General features: G+C 37.8%; 1 protein-coding gene across 2 annotated transcripts in view; it reads left to right on the plus strand.

The window, feature by feature from the left end:
• Nucleotides 1-25,803, plus strand: part of prdm5 (PR domain containing 5) — a 70,669-nt gene that overhangs the window by 20,777 nt on the left and 24,089 nt on the right. For both annotated transcript variants that reach the window (XM_028444843.1, XM_028444844.1), the window contains exons 10-13: nt 1,475-1,632; nt 2,849-2,942; nt 11,723-11,883; nt 17,820-17,913. In XM_028444843.1, coding sequence (XP_028300644.1) covers nt 1,475-1,632; nt 2,849-2,942; nt 11,723-11,883; nt 17,820-17,913 — 507 coding nt within the window. The remainder of the gene's footprint in view (nt 1-1,474; nt 1,633-2,848; nt 2,943-11,722; nt 11,884-17,819; nt 17,914-25,803) is intronic.

Genomic DNA, 25,803 nt, shown 5'->3' on the forward strand with positions numbered 1-25,803 from the left:
ATTGAAATTTACAACAACAAAAAAATGAGTGGTGGAAAGAGTACTGAAAATCTGTACTCAAGTACAAGTACTATTACATTGGTAAAATATTACACAATTACAGGTAAAAACGCTGGTGTTAGAAATATACTTCAGTAAAAGTACAAAGTATTTGAGACAATACTCTGAGTATTGGTTAGTTTTAAGCAATGATGTCACGTCACCTCTCCAGACTAAAGCTCTACATTTTGTGTTTTGCTTTACAAACGCTAACGCTAACAATCAATAAATCATCAACAATTGATATGATAGAAAACATGTATTTTTCCTCACTTTGATTGTTTTTTTTTTGTTTTTTTTGGCTTTATTTCACATTTTAGGTTTTTATTTCCTTATTTAGCAAATGTCTCTGGCAGACAAAAAACAAAATTAGATGAGGTGCAGTTACTACCACGACTATTGATTTAATATCCATGAATAAATTTTTAACTGGTTAAAATCTTAACACAAAATCAAATAAGGATCAATTATTAACATCCTTTTTTTGTTTTGTTTTGTTTGTTGTTCTAATGTAAAGTTTTCATTGACTTGTTTGCTATAAAATCCCCTTATTGGCTATAAAAAATGCAGATAAAAGGGCTGGATATGAATTAAAATTGCACCTAGGGGTGGGAACCTCTGAGTACTTCACGATACCATACGATACGCGATACAAAGCTCACGATAACGATTATCTCACGATATGACGATACTGAGATTATCGATATATTGGTCAGAAATCAATCTACGATAATCAATAATTAAGTGAAAAAATACAATTTTCATTTTATATGTCTGAAAGACAATACATTGAAAAAGTGTCCTATGAACAGTGACACTATTTCAGTGCAACATTTCTGTAAATAAGTGTCAACATACCAATGTAAACGAATAAGTATCTCCAATAGTGCTTTCTGTAAACAAAAAATAGGGTCTTTCTTACCAGTGACACCATTATAGTGCAATATTCCAGAAAACAATATATTGGTTCTTTCAACAAACAGTGACAACATTTCTGTGAAGACGTACCTGCACATTTTAGTGAAAACACAGAAAAGGTTTTTTTAAAAAAAAAAATCGATTCTTAGCGTGAGCATATCGATCGTGCGGAAAATATCGCGATATATTGGCGTACCGAGATATCGTCACACTCCTACTCAGTACTCAACTATGATTTTTAAAGTAACTAATTAGATTACTTGGCATAATTAATACTTAAGTTCAAGTAAAAGTACAGACTTGAAAATCTACTCATAAAAGTACAAGTACCCCAAAAAACTATTTAATTACAGTAATTTGAGTATATGTAATCAATTACTTTCGCCGCTGCTAAAAATAAATACATTTTGAATTAAAAGGAGCAGAATGAAAAAAAGTCTTATTTCTGCCTGCTTATAAAAACAATGACGTACGATATATGATTAATGTGTCCCATGCTTTGTTCATCTCTGATCAGAGAAGCGACCGTATACCTGTGAGGTGTGCAGCCGATCCTTTAAGCGTTTGGACCAGGTGACGGCTCATAAGATCATCCACAGTGAGGACAAGCCGTACAAATGCAAGCTGTGTGGGAAAGAGTTTGCTCACCGCAACGTCTACAAGAATCACAAGAAGGTTAGAGGAGGCTGTGACTCACTGCACTGTTCAGGGTTGGGGTCAATTATAACTTTAATCGTGAATTTGGTAATTAATTACAATTATGTGGTCATTTTAATTGTAATTTGATGCTGTTGTAATTAAATTGTAACTGAGATAATTTACTTTGTTATTATAATTGGCATGACGATTCTATAAAAACTGTCATTTACAATTTAATTAAACGCAGAACTGGGTAACTACGTTAAAGGTCTATGGCTTACACAGATATGTATTTAACACTTATTAAGATATGTTTCAGATCAAGTTTTTTTGTTGTTCTCTTGGGGATCTTTTTTTCATTTGAAACTAATTTGAAATCTAAGGCGATACTGACAGAAAAAAGGCTCAGACGCCCACACCAAAAACTTTAAAACCAATATTTTCATTGATGGGGAATCCTATAACAATGTAACCAAGAGACAAAAAACACATTGGATGATAAATAATATTTTTTAGTGTATTTTACAGCTGCTTTAAGACATGGGTCAAACCGCTAACACTTGAGGAACGATATGTTTTATTAAAGGCTCAGTAATTGTGATTAATTGCAATGGAACTTTAGTAATTCAGAATGTAATTGTAATTTACGTTCAGGGGAAAACAATAATAATAACTTTAGTTGTAAATGGAAAAAGCGCAGGTCAATGTAATTGTTATTGAGTTCTAACTGAACATGGATAATTGAAGATGTAATTCTAATTAAAAATTGTAATTGACCCCAACCCTGGAACTGTTCAATGTATCTGTAATGGCTTTTTTTTTGTTCTACTAAATAAAGCTGATGGGGGTTTGCTTCGATCAGATATCATTGATAAGTAAAGCTGCTAAAAGCCTCACATATTAGTCAAGCTGAAATCAATCAGGCTCTTGTTGGTGGTGATTATCTGTGAGGTCTCCGTTTGTCCCCGCCTCTGAGGAATCCTGTGTTTACCTTTGGGATTTAGGTGTCAGTCGGATAAATGGACTGAGGATACTTGGAGGAGGGAGGTTAGCAGCAGAAAAACAAGCACTTTGAACTCAGAGGGCATCACACCATTTTTTTTCCTCATCAAAACACAGAAGCCAAATTGGCTGCAGAGCTTTGCAGCTGATCTTCTCACATCCATTTATAAAGCTTCCTCAGGCGTGAGGCGGCTTCTTTACTATATTAGAAAATAATCTGACGCTGCCTGTTTTTATTTTTTTCCCGTAGACACACTCGGAGGAAAGGCCTTTTCAGTGCGAAGAGTGCAAAGCGTTGTTTCGCACCCCCTTCTCCCTGCAGCGTCACCTTCTCATCCACAACAGTAAGTGTGAATACTGAGGGTTTATAGAATTACAATAACAGTTCTATAAGATTAATGATTTTATTTACTCTATACACATGAATAAAATATAACAAGAACACTCAGAGAGTGCAAATCTCTGCCAAGCGCCAAATTTCCTCTCTGCCAGATATTGGCATTGATCATTCATACCTGAAATGCTCTCAATTAAAGGTCCCATATCATGCATTTTTCACCCATCTTCATTGGTTCTAAGAACCCCAAAAACATAGTAGTTGAGGTATATTTTCCCAAACTCGCCTGTTTTCCAGAGTTTTAGCCTCTGAAAAAGGACTTTCTGAGCAACGGGCAGTTTGGTGCCTGCTTATGTACTGTATATTCATGAGTGGGTGTGTCTATAGACGCTGACTTCCTCGCTGAGGGAGATCAGTGATCACCAAAGCGATTTTCTCTTGCTATTCACACACTGTTGTTATTGTTTTCAGCTAAAAAACTGCACATTACAGTAAAACACATGGCAATTTAAGCGGCTATTGTGATTGTGAGTCCGTCTCAGCCCTTCAGGGTCTCACAGCAGCAGCAGCAGTCATCCTGCTGCTTCAAACAGACATTGTAGTGTTAAGCTGCTAAGTCACTTTCTTCTCCTCCTCTCTTCTTCTAAATGCAGGAATAGTGCATTTAAGGTGATAATCATTTGTTTTGTCCAACCGTTGTGTCGCATTGTGTCACAAACACGTCAGATCAAGTCAAAGGCGATGCGAGGTTTACACCTCCGCATGAACAAATAGTGCATACACTACAGTGTATGTTCACTGTGGAGGCGCGGCTTCGGCAGCAGGCACTTCCTGGAGGGGGCGGTCCAAACGTTGTGACATCAGTTCGGAACAGACCGCTCATTTTTCAGAAGAGGGCAGAGAAGCAGCTCAGAGACCAGGATTATTAAGGATTTCTCAGAGATGCAGGAAAGAACCCCAATAATACTTTGGGGGGTGTTTTTGACAAGGATTTAACATTGTAGCAAGGTTAAAAGCTCAAAAAAGTTGATTTGCATGATATAGGACCTTTAATAGTCATACAGTAGGTCCAAATGTTTAAGTACCCCCATTTTTTCTTGAAGAATTGCGATGAAATTTGCAATCTGAATCTGATTTGGATATGGGGGTACCCAACATAACTGAGTCACATTTCATAAAGATTTGTTAATTACAAACAGATGCTGCATTTCCATTAACTTTGGAAAAAAATGGTAATGGAAACACCGGAATTTCTAAAAAACAGTTTTTACGCTTTCATGAGGAGGAATTTCAGACATTTTGATAATGAAATGTGTTGCAAAAGCGCTATGGAAATACTTTTTCCGCAAATACACATCACAGAGCGTGACGCACATGGTCACATGACGTGAGGTACCTAGTCACATGACCACTTTTCCGAAAAAACATGGTGCAGTACGTGCAAACAGAGGAGGAGACATTTCTTAGCATTATAATTTAAAGTTATTACTGCCACGTTAGACGTGAAACAACAAAGGAATACAGAGTGATATAAGGAGGTTTGGAGCGTTAATCTTCCTGCAGCGATGTCTCGCAGGATGAGATTTCACGGGAGTTACGAGGCTCCTACCCAAAACAACTCAACTCAACTTTATTTATATAGCGCAAATTACATCAAAGTCATCTCAGTGCGCTTTTACAAAATATAAAGTCCATAGTAAGAAAAAGAACCCAACAAGATCCACATGAACAAGCATTTAGCGACAGTGGGAAGAAAAAACTCCCTCTATTTTATAGGGAGAAATCTCCAGCGGAACCAGGTTCAGAGGTGGCAGCCAATATTATTATTAAACGTTTTGCAGTCTCCACCATGCTCTGAAATGCTACCATTACAGACGAGGTTTTGTCTTGTACTGGGCGCACGTAGTGATCTCAGCGATCACTACAGTGGAGACCCTGTCCGCTTTAATTTATCGCAATTATAAGATGTACGCTTTAGTAAATAAGTTGATTTTGAATGTAATTGTCTCTCGCAGTGGTCTGAGGTGCTGACCATTGCGTGTAATGGTCTGTGATTGTGACCAAAAAAACGAGACCGAGGTTATTGCTATTATACGGTATACGCTTTAGCAAATAAATAGGTTTTGACTTTACTTTTTTGGTAAACGTTCAATGGAAACGCGTTCAAATCGCAATTATACTTTTTCGGTATTTAGAAAAATCGCTTTTATTTCGCAAAAATCTGTAATGGAAACCCAGCTAGAGATATTAGTTTTTTGAAATTTTGCCAATCGATTTTTGAAACTGATCCAGGATCAGTATGTTGATCCAGATCCCATCCAAAATGTAATAGAATCTCCCATGGCGCAAGTTCTAACTTTGGTTAAAATTTTGTCAGAATCTGTTCATTACTTTTGACGTCAACCTGCTAACAGAGAAAATAATTAGATAATCAAATGCCTCTGAAAACATTACCTCCTTGGTTGAGTAAAGAGGAGGGTCAGTATTATCAGAATCACAATCAGTTGTATTACCAAGTAGAGTCTTTAGATAATACAAGGAATTTTACTTGGTGGATGGTGTGAAAGAACCCCCAAAACAAACCAGAAACAGCATAATAATAACAATAAATATTAGGATGAATATAAATAAAATAAATACAAGTAGTGCAGGTGATATTGTTGTGTGTTGACACAGTCAACAGAGGTGTTAATATGTGGGAACTTAAATACATCCAATAAATATGTGCAATGCACACAACACAGTACTGTATGCACAGCAATGAAGACATATACTCAGAGAAAACATAATACCAAATGTGTGCAAACACAGCGTCAATAATTATGCACATTTAAAATGCATAATGATGGCTGCTCATGGTACATGTCAGGGGTTTGATCACATTAGTTGATGTGTTTGAGGCTTCCATTCATCCATCCATTCATCCATCCATTTTCAGACCCGCTTTGTCCTATTTCAGGGTCGTGGAGGTGTTAGAAGCTTGGAAACATAAAAAAATGTGAGCAAGTCAGCAATGCACGATGTTTCGGACTAGAGCTGAACGATTTTGGAAAATAATCGATTTTGCGATTTTTTTCCTCAATATTGTGATTTAATATGCAATTATTTTTTCAAGGGCCTCTTGTCATGTATTTTTCGATTACCACAAGCAATAAATTAGTCTGTTTCATAATAAACTATTTCAGATTTATTTAAAGTTTAAATATATATAAAATATACATTTTAAAACACAGATTACAACAATAAAGCAAAACAAATCTGTAGCTTTACATCTTCAACATCGAACTAACTTCACGTTTCATGAAACATGTAAACATGTGGACTGCACTTCTTAAACACTCTTAACAGGACAGTACAAAAAAAATCTTTTTAAAAAGTAACAAAATTGCAGCCTTTGCGATTAGAAAATTATATTGCAATAATATCGCAAATGCAATTAATTATTCAGCCTTTACTTCAGACTATTTTCTGCCCTTCATGTGGTTTTCATCTGATCATGTTTGTCCTACCTGACATCTATATGCTCTTTTATGTAACAAATATTCCTCGTTGGCAGCAGACGTAGTTTTCCTGACCAGAAAATGAAATTGGTTCAACAATAATTTGAGGGAAATCAAAAACAATTTGAGTTCCACTGATCTTAATCCAATTATTTACTAGTTTTGCTAACGTCCTGGTTCTAGATACCACAGCACAAATTTAGTGGTCTAATGACGGTCTTAAAACAACTCCTATGTTTAGACGAATTGCAGTTTGATAGTTGGTTCACACGCTGTATGCTCAATCAGGGGCCCAGGAATGCATTTGTGATGGATTTGTTGAATGTGGTTCAGGGCTTGCAGTTCTTCTATGATTCACCAGGCAATAAAACCACAGAATTATGGTAAGGCTTACATTCATCTGTATGCACCACAATAGTACTGTGTTACACTATAAAAAGAGGATTTCATGTCCAGAGCTCCAGTCCCACATGAGTGTAGGAGTGCTTTTATTACTAGTGGCTGGAATATCACTGTCAGTTCTATAGAGTCCCTTCTTTTAAATATTTATTTTTTGGAGAATGTTATTATTTTCATTCTAATTCTTTGAGTAATTAATTGGCTTTTAAATATGAAAATATGATTTATTTTTCATTGTTTTGAAGAAAAAACCTGTTTTCTTTCACTTCTGTGACGTTACTAATGGTGTAAAGTAGAAAGTGGGCTTAGGTTGGAAAAGGAAATCTTATTTCATTATCCAATTGAACAAAAACAAAACCAACAACCCCTTAATGTTGGGAAAACTTCCGTTTTTAATGGTTTTCAACTGAATACTGATCTGTTTAGTGACTTACGTTTTACGATGACTGAAGAAATATCCTCAAACACTAAAACTTATCATCACACTGTCAGCTGAAGCACTAAAAGGAACTTTCCATTGGAGTCAGTGATTTCTCTCCTTACTCTGCTTTGATAAAGTGATCTTGAAATTGTAACCTTTAAAAGCAGCAGAGCAACTTTTATAGACCATAGTCCTACATTTTTATTAGCTGTCATCTCATCCTTACCCCCGTGGCTACTTCCATTAGCAACAGATGTGCGAGTCCCATCAAATGCCTCCCTCCTTGTTCCTGATAATTTGCTGTTCATGGCTGTTTGAGCTTTGGCTGAAGCTTTGACACTATAGCACTAAACCTTTGTGTGTCATGTTGGACATATAAGGAATCATGATCATTTCTATGTTTTTTTTTGCTAAAGGTGAAAGGAACTGAAAGGGCCCATGTTACACTAAACTGACTTTTCTGTGCTTTAAACATGATAAAAGTGCCATTAGGGCTTCATACACATTCTCAAAGTGTTTTTTTCATTGATTCCCTCAATCGTTAGTTAGAGGGTGATTTGCTCCTTTCTTACTGCAGGGCGAGCACAAACACCTCGCTCCAATTTCATAACGCGTTCCCACTTTGATGACAAATTTGAAGCGGCACTGTGCTGGAGAAGCCGTGCCTCCAGGAAGCTCTCTGCCGTGATTGACATGTAAACATACACTCTCGTGAAGGTGAGCATTTCAGCGTCCTTCAGCAGTTCTATGTATGTATTTTCTACAGTCTATGTATGTACCAGCGAACGCCCCGCCCCCCCAGTGGGTGGGAGGAGGGCGGGCCGTCCTCTGGCCCGACATCACCGTGCGGGGAGGAGGAAGTCAGTGTCCCGTTTATAGACACGCCCACTCATAAATATGCACGTAGAGTTGCTCAGAAAGTGACTTTTCAGAGGCTAAAACTCTAGAAAACAGGTGAGTTTGGAACAAATAGAGATGGGTGAAAAGTAGCATGACATGGGATCTTTAAGCAAGTGAAGGACAGCTGTTCTAGGTTTTAAACAAGTCTCACATTATTACTTTTATTCCACCTTATGTTTAATTGGGATTAGTATGTGAGATGTTGCAGAAAAAACACAACTTTTTTTTTTAGAAACTCCCAGGCTTATTCCAAGAGAATAAAGATATATATAGCTCTATTAAAAACAGATTTCAATACTTTACAATTATTTTCTCTATTGATTTATTATTAAATTGCTTTTTTAACCATTTTTTCCCCAATAAAAACAATATCATTTTTTTCTAGCAGTTTATTGCTTGTTTGCTGATTAGGCACTTACTGAGAATGGTTAACCATACATTTGTTATTTGCGTGAAGCGTAAACTACAGGTTCAGAACATCATTTTTAAATATCATAAAGACCACCCTATCATTTATTATCACGTAAATGTTAAAGAAAAGGTTTTCAATCAGAGAGGTTGTGGCAGTATAATTGTGAACATTTTTACTTTAAAGAGTACCAGTAGCTAAACCCAAAAAACACTTTTTTCTGCTGAAAACAATGGCATGTCTTATTTTTTTAATTTACAGCCTAGACCTTGGGGTTTAGATACTTTTTATTTGTTTTTAAATCATTGCATGGCCTCGCACCCAAACACTGGCAGATCTTCTTCACCCCTTTGTCCCTGCTCGGGCACTTAGATCAGCAAACCAGCGGCTGCTATCGGTGCCAGACAGCAAAAAAAAGTAGCTCAGAGGCGACCGTACTTTTGCAGTGTCTGAAGCTGTGGAACACACTGTCACTTCATCTCTGCCTGTTTCTTTTAAAAAACACATCTTTTTACTTTGGTGTATGGTTTTTAAATTGCATTGATTTTATGTACACTGTTATTTTATATTTTGTTTTGTTTTATTGTTTGTCTTACTAGTACAGTGCCCGTCTATGGGACATGCTCGTGATAAATGTGTTTGTTGTTTTCTTTACTCATTTTATATTAACAAGCACACACACACACACACGCAGAACTTCCTTGATTTATTAGAGAGATAGTGTATGCACTTTTGTCAGTTTTGTACAGCAATTCGTCACTTCCTGGGTTTTTAAAGTGCTTTATAAATAAAGTTGGATTAAATTGGATTTAAGACAACTCCTTTTCCACATCTATCAACTGACTCAGGAATGTCTCAGAGGGTCAAATAGTGTAATTTGGACTTTTGTAATGCACCAAAACCAAGGTTGAAAACCAAAAACTTAAATAAATGATTATGCCAAATATTAGTACCATAATTACATTTATGTCTCTGACTGTGGACTAACCTCACTAATGCATCACAATTGTATTCATTTTTATGATGTTTCAAAGAATAAATCATTTTAAAACTATATATTTATTAGTTGCATTCCAACAATGCACAATATAAAATGATATACAAAATAAAATGTTTACCTTGACTCCACGCACATGTACATAAAATAATGTACAGGCCTATCACTGACTGGTCTGCTGAGTCAAATTAAATATGTTCTCTTGTTAAAACACAAAGTACTTTGAAGTTCTTGATCAAAGTGAAATCTGTTTCTCTTCTCATCAATAACATGAACTGCAGCATTGAACAGTCTCTGAAGTGTTTCGTCATTACTCATATGAGTGCTGATATGACTAATTGTTGTATTAGGTGTGATATAAATAAAGTTGAATTGAATTTTCATGGCTCGCTCCCCTTTCCTGTGCTGTGTCCTTCTTTAAGCGGGTTCTCTGCTTTGATCGTGGTGTGGATTATTTCTTGTGCACACTGCATTATTCTCACATCCAAGTAATGATCTTTAAAGCGGATCGTGTACAGTTGCGATGAAGTGTCAAGGATCTGAATAGATCTCAGTGAAACGTGTGCTGACAGACTCTAAAACCTAATTTATACTTCTGACGTGTTGTTTGGAGGGTACGCATAGCTACAGCATCGACGTGACGCAGGAACTTGAGAGTGAAGTTTTCATAGTTTTTACTCCGTGCTCCATCTCAACCTCTTCTTAAGAGACGCTTTTATTGCTCAGTAGGGCTGAACGACGAATTGCATTTGCGATATTATCGCGATAGAAAACACAATTTTCTAATCGCAAAGGCTGCATTTTTTTTTTTCTTTTTGTCCTGTCTTGTAATGTCCTGTTTAGTTCAGACAGTGTTTAAGAAGTGCAGTCCACATGTTTCATGAAACGTGAAGTTAGTTAGCCACAGATTTGTTTGCTTTATTGTTGTAATCTGTGCTTTAAAATGTATATTTTGTGTTTATTTAAAGTTTAAATGAATCTGAAATTGTTTATTATGAAACATTGATTTATTGCTTGTGTTCATTATAAACTCATTATATAGACAAGAGGCCCTTGAAAAAACAATTGCATATTAAATCGCAAAATTGAGGGAAAAAAAAAAAAAATCGCAATTAGATTATTTTCCAAAATTGTTCAGCCCTAGTGCTCAGACATACTGAAATACTTCTACACCACAGAAACATTGGCCCGTATCCAGACAAGTGCGTGCTGGCAGCGGTGTTTGCATGCGTCATTACAACGTTCTGTTTTGGATGGGTTGTTTTGGTTATAAAAGTATGAAAATGCACCTTTGGGCTAATTTCAGCTGAACATTTATTAGCCAAATTTTTGTTGCATCCTTATTGGACACTTGTGCCTTACAGTGTGGAGCACGCCCATTTGTTCTTTACCTACAAGACTTCAGTGCTAACACCAATAAATCATGTCCTGCAAATACATAAATGTCTTTCTCTGCTAGTTCATTCAGAACTTGGTTTAATATCAAACTGTGGCTCGTGGGAATAACTGGTGATCATCATTTTTACTTGTGTTGTACGTTATTCACAGAGAAACATGATAAGTCCCTCCACTGCTGTTTCAATTTATTGAGCTGATCATCATCGGTCTTGGTAATAGGAGAACGAGCTAGGGCAAGCATGCACCCACTTGTTTGTGTCACTCAAAATTACTCTGTGGAAATTAAATGATCTCCAAATAATGTGACAATAGATACATTAGTATGGAAAGTGAGAGAACTGTTTGTCCAACTTTTCAGGGCAGCTCAGTGGAACCATGAGTAAAAACATGCCTGTCCTCTTCTTTAAAAACCCAATAAAACAAAACAGTTTGAGTTTGGGACCAAACATATGGAAAAGGAGGTTTTTCTTTTTCTTTTTACAGTTCCCTACGGGATGTGTCAAACTACAGATGCATTGTAAAATACAACTGTAAAAAGAGAAATAAAAAAAAAGAATCAGGCCACTAAAGAAAAAAAAAAAACTCATTGTCTGAGGTTGTCTGTTGCAATGAAACGCTCCCTCTTTGTAGTTTTCTGCCCACAATCGCCTCGCCACAATTGGGTCCCCTCTTACTGTGCGTGATGACTGTGTGTTTGGAAGCACAACAATGGCAGAATGGGAATGCATGGCTCTCACAAGTGTTCCTCTGCTCCCGCCAACAGGTGAAAGGACATTCAAGTGTGACCAGTGCGACGCCACCTTCAAGAGGAAGGACACGCTCAACGTCCACATCCAGGTGGTGCATGATGGCCACAAGAAGTACAAGTGCGACCTGTGCGAGAAGGCCTTTGTGACTCCCTCTGTCCTCAAGAGCCACAAGAAGGTAGGTTTGACAAAAGGAGCCAGACGGCCTCAATCATACACTGTGATTGCATGTCTGCTCCTGGCTCCGTCGCTTTGTCCTGGAATTGAGTTCAGATAAAATTGTGGTTGTTTTTTTAGGTCAAATGCAGAATTGTAGACTTAAATGTGTTTTATCATTTTTCTACCCTCAAATAGTTTGGTTTTTACAGGCGAACAAAAGCTAATTTTCCCCTATTTTTACGAGAATGTTCCCCTGGTTCTCGTCCACTCTTTATTCTAGTCTCATGACAGTGATTACCTTAACCACACTAAGGTTTTGGAATATCAAACTCAACTCATCTTGACCAAGGCTGTCCATGAAGGCTTGGAAATCAATTCCAAAGAAGATTAGAGATGGCAGTTAGTCCATTATCACTGCCTGCCTTTCAAAACCTCTAAACAGATCCTGCGGCAGATTAGGATTCTTAAATCTGACAATGTCCGGTGTGGTTATGGATCAAGATTGAAACCAAACAGCTTCTTGGCACGCAGCAAAAGAAAAGATCTCGTCGGCTGTATGATCGGAACAGTAGGGCCAAGGACAGGAATGCAGAAGCGTCTCCCAGCTGAACGTGGCTGGAGGCTGATGAGCGATGTAGTCCTGATCAAAGGCAGGCTGTCCAGGAGACGACAAGTGACTTGCTGTGTTTACGTGAGCTGAGGAACCTGTGCTATTGAACCTTCAACCTTCCAGCTTGGAGCTAATCTCCCTGAGACAATCAATTCCTAATGTTTTTTCACACTTTCTTTGGCCAGTTTGGGATTTACAGCATACCATGTGTATAGTCTTTAACGTGCAGGGTGGGGTCTTTTGAATCCTCCTGGTTTACTCTTAGTCTTATTGAACCCTCTCAAGCACGTGTTAAACTCAAGGCCCGGGGGCCTAGGCTTCTTCCTATCACTTGTTGAACGAACCAAATGTGTATTATATTGAAATTCACTTTTATTTCATAGATATTTCTGATTTGTTTATTTGTTTTCATCCATTTTTGATTTGTTCAAAAATGAATAAATCTCAAATTGTTCAAAGGACTCAATTTCCCTGAAATTACTTCTCACAATTTTCCCGAAATTAAATACAAATTAGTCACAAAATCAATGATATTTCACTTATTGCTTGGATATTGTCGGTGCCTTGCATACTGTATGTATCGTTATACAAAGTGTCAATTTGGGAAAATGTTGAAATTGCTCCTATTCGCGCCTAAAATCTGCAGCTCACTTAAGATCAAACTACTTTATATTAGGCCCCAGAACTTAAATTAGTTTGACATCCCTGCTCTAAAGTTATATTTAGTAAAATAAAAGGCAAAAGGCATTTTACCACTAAAATGTTTCAATATTTAGCTCTATCTTCATTTTACTTTTCAAATGTTTGCAGAACCAGCGAGCTGCACTTGTACCTTAGACTACATGTGCATATTGTCACAAGGCGGGGTTGAGGATGAGGAGGACCCAAGTGCAGAAACAGAATCAGGCAGGTGTAAAGTTGAAAATTGGAGTCAATTTTAATGAAAAAAGCCAAAATCCAAAAAGGAGGTACAAGGAAAACCAGGGCGCAAAGTGCAAAACGTAGCAGGACATAAGACGGTAGACCAGGAAACATAGATGATGAACCAGCCATCAGTCTGTGTCCAAACATTCAGTTCAATAGTGACGGAGGCCTGATTGGGAACAGGCCACACCTGGGTGCAACACATGAGACAAATAATCACTCACAACCCAAACACACTGACATCACTGGGAGGTGGAGACACAAGCAGAAATACCAGGGGGGTATTTGATCAAACCCAGCTCAGGGTTAAGTCCAGGTTTAACCTGAGAGTCCGGCTCCGTTAAGCTGGGTTCTAACTGGAACAGTGGTTTCATCAACGAGAAAACACCTTGGTTACCATAGTAACACAGTCCGTGAGTTAAACCTGCTTCCGACCAGGTTTAAACAGCAGGATTGACTTAAGCTGCAGACGCACCACGTCATCATTATAGAAGAAGTCATTTAGTGATGCACTCAATAAAGATGTACATACTTTTGTTTTTTATTTAAATACCACTTTAATATGGTATTTTAAAAGGACATTAAACAGAATATCATGGTAAATGTTTTAATATGATTTTAAATCCATACAAATGATGATATAATCATTGTCTTATTACACATTTAATGTGTACTGTATTTTTAATGACATATCAGTCTCCATGTGTAATAATATATAAGGATACGTGTGTATCCATCGCTGATCTGTTTACCGCACGATATAAATGTGTTCATTCATTGATTAGAGATTAATAATGAGAAAGCTGTGGATATACAGAGAGGGAGGGGCTTCAGGGACAGACACAGGGCAGAGCACTAAGGCTCCCAATGACAAAGATACACTATCGCTTTAAGGGATGTGCACGCACATCAACGCTGACAGGTGTTAAAAAACGTATCAAACACACACAATCAGTGTGTGATCACATGCTTCAGTTGTTTGCTATGATAAATTGACTAAATAACACCTTATTTAACCCTTTACTACTTTTAAAATGTTCAAACCACAGTTTTTTTTTTTTTTTTGTTTTTTTTTAACTAACATGTCCGTCATTTATTTTCACTGCTCAGTAACAGATGACGTCACATCCTGTTGGTCTCAGCATTGGGTCCTATTGGCTTCTCATTGGTCGTAAAAGCTGCAGCGCATGCGCCGTCACTCTCTAATCATTAAATCTGTGATCGGTCTTATGAGGACGCTCACCTAAGCTGAACACAGTCAGCTGGCTCGGCTCAGCTGGAGAGCTTCAAGCTGAGAAGAGTTTGATGAAATGGTGAAAGCCAGCATGGTCACGGACGGCTTAGCTGAACCAGGTTTAAACCATAAGCCTGGCTTTACTGATAACACTTTGATGAAATAACACCCTGGAACACAAAGACAAGAGTTAAAACATGAAACTGGAACTATAATGGAAACAGAACCAGAGAAACAATGACAAAAAGAGGAGCACAAGGGCTACAGACAACAAAACTAAACAGAACCTGACACATATGAACTTATTTTAAATTACCTGTGTGTACATTATCGCTAATGAAGAGATGCACGTTTATGTGCGTGTGTGTGTGGTTGTGTGTCTCTGTTTTCTAATAGACAGCACAGCACATGCAGCACATCCATTAGCACACTTTTAACCATCTTTAGTCACCAGTCCTCTTTTGAGCTGTGTCATGTTCATATGAACATGACACATTAAATCTGCAATTGAAAGAAATAATGCATTGTTAGCAGATCAGCATTTGGAGCTATGCTCAGGGTTTACAGAGGTGGTGTTTGCAGTGTGGTCACTCTCCCGTCCTCTGGTGGTTAGACTTTAAGCTTTTTCTATTTTTGTGAAGTAGAAATAATTACGTGTTGGATTGTTTACCCTTGAATTCAAGATCATGGGGTTTTTCAAACGCGTTGGTTTCGACACACGGATGATGTGTTTTTGGGATGTAAAAACTGAACAATGAAACAAACGCTAAAAAAAATTTTATTAAAAAAAACAAGTTTTTACAAGGAGAATTATATTCCTGACAATAAACCCTTTACAATATCAAATAATTGCATTGCAGCTCACCTATATTATGCACATTAAATGTTGTTAAATATTAGAAGTGTGAAGGGCTTGTATTTAACAGAAATGTTGGTGTTGTTTGAGGATTTGAATTAGGTTTAGGAAATCAGAAATCAGATTTTATGGATTAGATCAGTGGTTCTCAAACTTTTTTGGCCCAAGTACCCCCCTTGTCCTACTACAACATTTTACTCAGAATACTATGAAAAAAAAACAACAACTATAGAGCATAATAATGGAATGAATCAGATAACACTCATTTTTAATAATCTCATTTTGTAAATAGGTAGAATGAAACGGTATTTAGTGCCTCCTGAATAGACATATTCCTATAGATTTAACCATTTGCAGTCATCTCCCAAATTGTGTGGGACAAAGATGGACCCTTGATTTTTCAGTTTGTTATAATCAAGATCATTTTTATCATCATTATTATGATTATCATTTTAAACTAGAAATAAACATTATACAAAAATGTGGTAACACTTCAGTTTGGGGAACACCTATTAACCAATATTTAGTTGCTTATTAGCATGCAAATTAGTAACGTATTGACTCTTAATTATTAAGTCATTATTAAGTACTTAATGCATTATTCTGCATGACCTTATTATACAACCAGTAAACCATTAAGAGTTTTCCTCAATAACCTCAGAATTATTACTTATTAATAATTAGTAATAATAATGAGTAAGGAAGTTGTTGTATATGAATTACAATCTCAACGTGCTAGTCCTAACCCTAACTGTGTTTGGACTGCGAGACTAAGTGTATAATAAGGCATTGATTAGAATAAGGCATTAATAAGTTCCTAATAAAGCAATATAAAGTACTTCATGGTGACTAATTAAGAGCCAATATGTTACTAAGGCTAATAAGCAACTATTTAATGGTTGATAGGTGTTCCCCAAACTAAAGTGTGACCAAAAATATATGCTTTCTATTGTTATATTTTTCACTTTCTCTCTCTTTCAAGTACCCCCTGTAGTGCCCTTGTGTACCCCTAGGGGTACACGTACCCACATTTGAGAAACGCTGCATTAGATGACATATACATTCCATCTTTTTATGATCAGTTCAAACATGTATTTTGTGTGTCAGATGTGATTATGTGTGTGAGAAGCAGTTGTGTGTGTAATTGAAGGGAAACGGTGCACATACAGTATATTTGGCAGATCTAGCAGACATTTGTGTAGCCGTTGGTGGTAAAATTCTTTCTCTGTAGTCAGTTTTTCAGCCTTGATTTATAATATGGGAGAAAGTGTATTTATGTGCATATACTGTATGTATATGACATGTCTTTGTACTGCATCATTTCTCAGTTACAGCAGGAAGAAATGAATGAAGTGCACACTTGACTGAAGTGAAGACTGAAGTCCCACTTTTGGTTAGACTTGTGTGTGTGTTCAGTTAAAATGAAATTGTTTGTGCGAGAGTGCGTGAGCGACGAGTCTGTGTGCATGTTTGTGTGTGAGCATGTGTGCTTGAGTGTGAACGGAGCCTTTGTAACGAAACACCCGAGGTGTCAGAGGGACAGAGAGGGGTGATGCAGGGGGTCCAAAGAGGAGGTGTTCCTCTGTATTGTTGTGCCGCTGTTGAAACTGTCGCTCTGAGTTTGAACCGTTACTGCTGGAGAATTCACGCCAAGCTGAGGAGGAATTCTCTTCGTACTTTTCAACGGGGTGAAAAGGAAGGAGTGGAGTGATGGGTGGGAAAGGTAGAGGAGGCGGCCCACTCCTTCCACATGTTCCTTTTACTCGATGTGCGGTTTATGAATCTCAACACCACGGGCTGTGGGAGGCAAGAGGAAGAGGAGGGAGGAGGAGGAGGAGGAGGATATGGAGATGAATGCATACGTGCACCTTGGCCTTTGTCTCTCCTGGGATTTGGACCTTAGCAAATCTGCATCGTCTGTGCTCTTTGATCCCGCTTTCAGAACCGCTTACAGTCGTCTGTCATGAAAACATGTGCATCTCCATTCACGGAGTCTTCCACTCCTCATGGACGCTCTAACAATGTTTATCCCAACTGAACCACAGCGTTCAGCTCCAAACGTGGCAGCAGAGAGTAAACTGTGAGGGTGTTCTTACCAACGAGAGCAAAGCAATCACCCAATTCTTGATTATGTTTGGATGAATGCGATTCCAAAAAGGGCCCAGGTTTCTTTCGGATGAGCATCTGACATTGATGTGTTCTGACAGTGAAGTCTTAGCGATCGCAGCACATCGCATTTTACTTTGTAATGTAGGATGTGAGGATGACTGTTGCAAATGTTCTTCATAACCTTCACCATATGTGCTTCTTTTGATATCGTTTGTCCCGCAGACACACACAGGGGAGAAGGAGAAGATCTGCCCCTACTGCGGACAAAAGTTCGCCAGCAACGGCACACTTAGGGTGCACATCCGCAGTCATACAGGTCAGTGATCCTTAGGAGGTCAACTCATTGTTAAGTCAACCTCACATCAGCACCTGGGCCACAATTTATTATGGATCATTTAAAAAAATACATTGATCACAGTCAGGGGTGGATTTTAAAAGTGAGGGTGTTCTAAAGGTAGGGTTACCGTCGACTCCCAAATTAGTTTATTAAATTATTTTCTAAGACCATGATAAAGCTGTTGTTAAGTCAGCAATATTCAACATGTGGCTCTTGAGACGGGGAATTTTTTAACCCCTTTTTACCATTTTCTGTGGTCATTTTGCTTTCTTTGTTCCATAGTTCCCATATCCCAAAAAATTAACACTTTTTTTTTTTTTTCAGATTTGAACTTCCTTTTACCAATAAATAGCCCCTTTTCCTAATTTTTTTCAATTTTTGCAAGATCTATTTGACTCTTTTATCCAATTTGTGCCCTTTTTAACTATTATTTGCCACATTTTGCTCATTTAAGCTACGTTTTGCCATTACATACCACCTTTTTCCTCTTTTTTGTAAATTGATTTTCCCACTCTTGACTGCTTTTCACACATTTTAGCCACTTTGAACTCTTTTAACGTTTTTTTTTTCCACTTTTGGGCCATTTTTTGCCACTTGTTTCTCATTTGTCTTTTTACTCAACGTTGTTAACTCTTCGTTTCACTTCTCGGAACGGCGGCTTCGTCAAATGTCTGGCTGTGATTGGCTTGATCACTATTCAATCAATCTAACTGGACCAATACGTTTTCAACAATGAATCCCTCTGTAAAAAAGTGAGGGGGATGAATTTTTGTTCTGAAAGTGCGGGTGTCGCATCCCCCACGGGTGAGACCTGCCTGATCACAGTATCAGCAACAAATCTTACAAGTGCCTCTTTCCCATTCACATCTATAAAGGATTTGTTCCAATTAAAACAATACAAGAGTGCAAGTCTATTCATGTGACAAACAAAAGCTCAAAGACCTAGAAAACATTTCAAATCTGGTTGAAAGAAATTACTTTAAAAAAATGAAGAAATGAAGGCCCAACAAAAACAACCAAATATTATTTGAATAAGAAAGTAAAAAATGAAATATCTAAACACATTATTAAATAACAATTTTGTCAGATGTGGTTAATGTGTTGCTTTTTGTTGTCCTGTGAAAATGCAGCCCATAGTTCTCATAGATGAGGTCTTCATTTGGTAACATCAACACTGTCCACCTCCATGCTCCTTCACCCATTAAACTGACATTCTTAGTTTTCATGTATTGTTGTGTTTACAAGCTTTTAGGTCAAAATGTAAAAACAACACAAGTAAAAAGTTGTAGATGAGGATGTTCTGTTTGCACAAGATGAAAAGTATCCACTGACAGCTGTTTATAGTCTGTATGTGACTGTGAAGAGTTAGAACAGGATGATACAAACACTTTGCGTCACTGGTGGGAGACTCCAGTCAATGGTACAACGTAACACCTCATTACAAACGGGCTGTGGGAAAATAACAAAATCAGTGCAAAACACGAGTTTGGTGCATCAACCTTTTGTGGTTGTACACTAAGTTTCAGGATCACAAGAACTGAGAAAAATGTTCCCAGAAACACAAATAGAATCAGAGTCAGTCAATAGCTTTTACTTCTGGATTTGTTGGAGTGACTGGCAACATATTGTGCTATTTGTTATGTCATCTTTCTTGTTGATGAAGAGAGATGAAACGCAGCCTTAAGAATGGATTTTAATAGTTCATCAGCAAATGGATAAATGAAAATAAATTATGACAGTAGCTGTGTTTCTGTTACAGATTTTTGCAAAATAAAGGCGCTATTTCTAAATGTCGGCATTACAAAGTATAATTGCGCTTTGAACGTGTTTCCATTGAAGGTTGTTTTGGTCAGGAGCCTCGAAACTCCTGTGAAATCTCATCCAACGAGACTTCGCTACATGAAGGAGACTCCAAACCTCCTTAAAACACTGTATTCCTTTGTTGTTTAACGTCTAACGTGGCAGTAATAATTTTTAAGCATAATGCTAAGAAATGTCCTAGTCTCCTCTTCTGTATATACATACCGCGCCATGTTTTCTTAGAGAGAAGTGATCATTCTGTGACATGTATTTGCAGAAAAAGTGTTTCCATAGTACTTTTGCGACACATTTCAATATTGAAACGTCTGAAATTCCTCCTCACGAAAGCGTAAAAACTTCCATTACCATTCCATTGCGTAAAAACTTCCAGTTTCCATTACCAGTCTTTATTGCGCTATTTATGATTTTGTGCAGTTGCAAGGGTAATCGAAACCCAGCTTTTGACATTTAATTCTTCACCAAAATAACCTGAGATCTCAGTATCAGAACCTGAGTCTAAACAAAACCCAAACTGAAACTTAATCCCAGCAACATGAGTTTTGTTGATTCTGTAAGATCCCAGTCATCAATGGTACATTTGAGGAAGGCTCCGCACTTGTTACGTGCAACATACAGCGTGTTAGCACCGTCACATAAGACTTTTCATTAGCTCTCTTAAGCCACGTTCCCACAAGCCAATCTTTGAGGCTTTGTTTCCCATAAAGTCCGCTTAGTTTGGTCTAGAATGGCTCAGTGAAGTGAATTTCACTTCGATTGAAATCACCGAAACATTAAAAACAGACTCATATGCAGCTGTGAGCAGTGAAGAAGGGCAGGCGTGTGTGGATGTTGGTAGATGCTCATTGATAAGAAGTTTTAAAATATCTAGGGAAGAAGACACAGCTCAGTGTGACGTGCTGAGGAGAAACTAGGCTGACTTGCTTCAGCTTTACTAGTTTTCCTTTCTGCCTATGACTGCTGTAAACCATATTAACACTGTACAAGCTGAGTTATTATACATTAAAAACAAGCAGCTGTGTAACTGATGGTGTTTTCCTGTCGCTTTGGAACAAATAAAAGTAAGTGTGCTGTGACCACAAACCAAGTCAAATGAAAGTGTTAAAAAATATCTGCTAACCAAGTCGCTAACTGAATAAAGGGGCGCTACATAGATTTTCGACCAGACTGACCCACGTAGAGGTTCAGATTGCACTCCTCCGGAAGTCCACATGCAGTATGGCCTATTACAGTACAGCTAATGGTGGCTGAGAAAGAACTTGGAAATTGGCATTTCCAAGTTAAAATTTCCGATCTTCAAAGCGTTCCAGGCGCATCACGTGGAAATATGTTAAAAACATGGCTGACCAAGGTAGTATTCAAAGTAAGGTACATTAATGTTAGTGTGATTAGTGTTCTTCCAGTGCACTTTTTCAAATGGTAGATAATAAAATCCAGCGTTCCAAGTTATGCCTCCATTTCCACACATTTCGACCAAACTGACCCATGTCGCGCCCCACCCGCTCAATGCCTTCTACGCTAAAATCACTTTTAGCCTGAAAGTGTCCTATACAGTTCCCCTTTGATACAAGTGTTTTGGATGGTGTCCTTCATAAAAGAAATATTCAATTTGACCAAAGATGTATTCATTATAACTACTTTTCCCCTTTATGATCATAATCCCAGTCCTTCTTTACTCAAACTGGTGATAATCATTATTTAACTTGAGGTCATGTACGTAGTGGATAAAAGGCCACACACACACTGCTTTTTCTTCTCACACTCGTTTATTCTTGTCTATTTCCTCTGGCTTCCTTGACATCTTATTTTTGCCTACTGTTGTTCTCACTCATGTTTGGTTTTATGTTGATGTAAAAACACTTGTTAATGCTTCTTCCCTTCTGCACGTGAGAAGCACATTTGATGAAAACCCGTTGCAGGAGTTTGTATGAAAGAACATCAAACTTTCTCTCTGACTGTTTATAGGATTAGGTGTGTAAACGTGTGTACTTTTGAATGGTGGTCCACTGACCACACTCTGTCAACAGCCTCCTTTGTGTCTGTGTGTGCACGAGTTGTATGTGTGTGTGCGTGTTTGCGGACATGTGTATGTTTGAAGGACAAACCAACAGAGGAGGAGAATGTGTACCAGTGTGGTCTGCAGTCCTTGTCTGATTGTATTTATATAGAATAAACAAAAGAGAGGAATGCTGGGGGAGGGGTGGGAGCCGAGGGGACACCTAAAAGAAAGAAAGGAGGAAAGAGAGAAAAGATCACTCCAAGAAAGCATCCAGCCATATGACCCTTGACCCTGACTGGCTGTATATCTGTCGCCTCATTCTATAGACTGAGCTTTTTTTTAATTGTGGTTGTGTTTTTGTACAAAAAGGAAAACTAAGCTCGAGTGAACAGTGTGAGTTGTTTCCTGTGTGACAATCCGTGCAAAGAATCACCCCCAGACAGTAAAATGAAATCTCACACAGTTTAGGCTCATGTGTGCATATATAAAGTTCTCTCGTTAATGTACATAAAATCTTAAAGACATCTTGTTTTCTGGTTAAAATCAGCCAGGGGAGGAAGAAGGTTTTTAAGTCTGCAGCTTTTCTGCTTGACCCAAAGGAAGGCTTGACCTTGTTTGTCTTCCTGCTGCACAGGAACAAGTCAGCGTTGATTATTTACCTGTTAAGCATGGAGGACTTTGTAAAGATTCCCAGGAGATCTCATTCTGCTATCACTTTACAAACTCCGGGGATGCTTATGAGAGAAATGGGCAAGAAACTGATTCAAATGACTGAGAAGGATAATCAACACAAGCAGTCTAGAAGTTGTCTAGTAGTTTTAATAAAATTTGGTTTGAACATCATGTTAACCTCAAAGGGTAGTTGTTTTTCAGCAGAGGCAGGTCTAAACTGTTTGGGAGCAGATAGATTTCTGTAGTATTGATGGTGGTTTCTCTTTCCTTTTGTTCTACTATAGCGCAAATTCTCTACTCTCCACTAGGGCTGGGCGATATGGACCAAAACTCATATCTCAATATTTTTTCTCAAAATGGCGATTTTCTTTGTATCTCTCCGGTCGCACACAGTTCATTCAGTTAAAAACATTCACATCCCACCTACTCCACTCTCCTCTTGCATTCCCCAAGGCTCTGTCCTTGGTCCAATCGTTTTCATCAACTATCTTCTCCCCCTCGGTCATATATTCCGGAAACACAACATTCAATTTCACTGCAATGCGGTTGACACCCAGCTCTACCTCTCCACCAATCCCACCTCCACCCTTCCTCCCACCTCCTTCTGTGATTGTCTACAGGAAATCAAATCCTGGTTCTCTTCCAACTTTCTCAAACTCAACAGTGACAAAACTGAGGTTCTCCATATTGGTTCCAAATCCACTCCCACAAAACAAACAGCTTCACCATCACCATCAACAACTCTTCTGACTAAAAGTCACAATGACATTTACAGTTTGCATATTGTTTACGTTTCACAGTCAAACACTATGAATTTTGTGAAATATACATTTTTTTCCCAAACAAGTTGTATCCTGTTTGGTAATTCATTTGTTCTTGTTTGTATGTTTTTCAATTGTTTTTTTTTTTATTGTTTTTTTTACAATCTTTAATAAAAAATTGGGGAAACATATATTTTTTGTGCACAAGCTATAGGGAATTAAAAATAATCGTATTCTGGGTTTCTGTTTTGTATTTTGATTAATCAAAATTCTTCAATGATGTCAGTTTTCAGAATTAAATCCAGTTAATTTGGAATCTTTACAGTGGTGATGCCAAAGAAAAAGAACCAAACCGTAATTCAAGATTTATCTGTGTTTGAGAAAAAGACATCTTTGTGCTGAGAGGTAATTTAAAGAGTTGATGATTGGAGGAGCCACTTGTGTGTACTGTGTTGTAATAACCACAGTATAGCAGATACCATATTACGTACTGTTGTGTTAAAGCATGCAGCCATGAAGCACATTTTCAGTAATGTCTGTTACATCATCAGCAACTGTATTCCTGCTCTTTATCCTAGCATTGTATTGCACTATGACAGTCTTTGGTTCACACCCTAACTGACAGTCTACACAGAGTGCAGAGCCCTCACTAGTTTAGTACGAGCCATTAGCAAGTAACAATTGTCAAATCACATCCTGTGTTTTTAACAGCTTGTATGATATACAGTATATATACACACAGGCTTATGTTCAGCCTCTGCTTTTCTTCAGGTGTTATTTGACAAACACTTTGTCACTATTGGCCTGTCCTGGCTTGCTGAGCTGAGGTACTTTGTTGCACTCGTTGCTGTAATTGAAAGCATGTATTGGCCTAAGAACGCCTGTAGCTAATGTCTTAACTTGCACTCACCTTAACTGTAGCTTTCTCCATTCTGGTTCAAAACCAGCTGCTGACATCTGGCAGGTGAAAGTAACGGATTACAAGTACTCACGTTACTCTAATTGAGTTGCTTTTATGGGTACTTGTACTTTTTTGAGTATTTTTCTAAATCAGTAATTTCACTTCTACTTAAGTGCATTTTAAACGAAGTAATTTGTTACATTAAATTAGTATTTTTTTGTGGATAGACTTTGATCATTATCCATATGTTCTTAGTCGTGCCATTTCTGATCAACTCTCAACCACTTTCTTTGGTTCAGGTTGGGGTTTCCACCTATTATGTTGTTACCCACATGGCAAATTTAGCATGGCTCTGTTTTAGAGTTCATAAATGTGGCTATACTTTTTAAAATCAAATTCATTGGTTTTTTATTTTAAAAGAAAGTTAAAGAGATAGTGGTAAAAAGTCAAATAAACACTGGATTGAGACAAACTTTCTGAACCATTTACACAGGGAAATGGTTCAGGCATGCAAGTCCATGCCTTTACTCTTCAAGTAAAGGCATGGACTTGCATCTTCACCTAGAGGTGAAGACAAACCTTTTATTTTATACAGATGCCTTTGTGGAAAATGAATTATGTTTCGATTTGGTCTCTTCCTTTTGAAGTTTATACATGAGATGTTTACTGTATGTAAGGGAACCATGTCAAGATTTATTACCAAAAATAAATGTGGGGGGTGAAAGTAACTATTAACTCTTACTTTGAGTACTATTGAATTCAGCCACTTGAGTTTTTATATAAGTCGAGTACAATTTTAATCAAGTAACAGTACTGCTACTTGAGTAGGATACATCAGTACACTACATCTCTGCTTTTTTATGTTCAGATGACTTCGTCTTTACTGTGGTCTTAACCGGTGACCACTAGGGTTGGGTAGGCACGTTGCAAATCGAGACCACCAATGATAATTTCATATGTTTCTGCTGTCAAGTGTTAATTCAATTCAAATCAACTTTATTTGTATAAAGCAATTTCCAACAAAGTCATCTCAATGTGCTTATCAAAATATAAAATTCATAATAAGAAAGAAAAAACCCAACAAGATCTACATGAACAAGCATTTAGCCATCTAACAAAATCAACATCGTAAAACCCCATAAAAGAAACATAAACAATTATTTAATATAACCTCCATTATCTCCCAACAAGATATACTGTATCTCATGACACGGCAGAACATCTGTTGTTTGTGTTGGAAACACAGAAACATGGAGGAAAAGACAACAACAACAACAACAACTCAGAACAGCCTCAGTGAGGAGCATCCACAAAGCCAATCCTTCCTTTTGTACCATTCACTGTAGAAAGTACCAACAATGTTCTGACCTTACCTTTGCTGAAGATCTGGTAACTCAGGTGTTGGTCTCCCGTCTTTTAAAAGCTGTCGTTTTAACAAAAAAAAAAGTTTCCCTATCATCTCTGGCGCTGTCATCCTGCCTGTAGTGTTATCCCACCCACTAGCTAGAGAACGTAGCAGCAGCGGTCACGTGATATCAATTCACTAATGTACTGTGAACTTACGTATAGCATTTAGCATAGCACGGTTACGTCCAAAGGCAGCTCTGCCTTTGGATGTAAATGGTTGTCATCTTGGGGACCTGACTGCGCATGTGCAAACACGTAAACCCACACAATGGGAACAGAGGCAGAGGAGCAACGTGCCTCTGGGAGGGGGT

This window comes from Gouania willdenowi, chromosome 4, assembly GCF_900634775.1.
Source record: "Gouania willdenowi chromosome 4, fGouWil2.1, whole genome shotgun sequence".
NCBI classification, from domain to species: Eukaryota; Metazoa; Chordata; class Actinopteri; order Blenniiformes; family Gobiesocidae; genus Gouania; species Gouania willdenowi.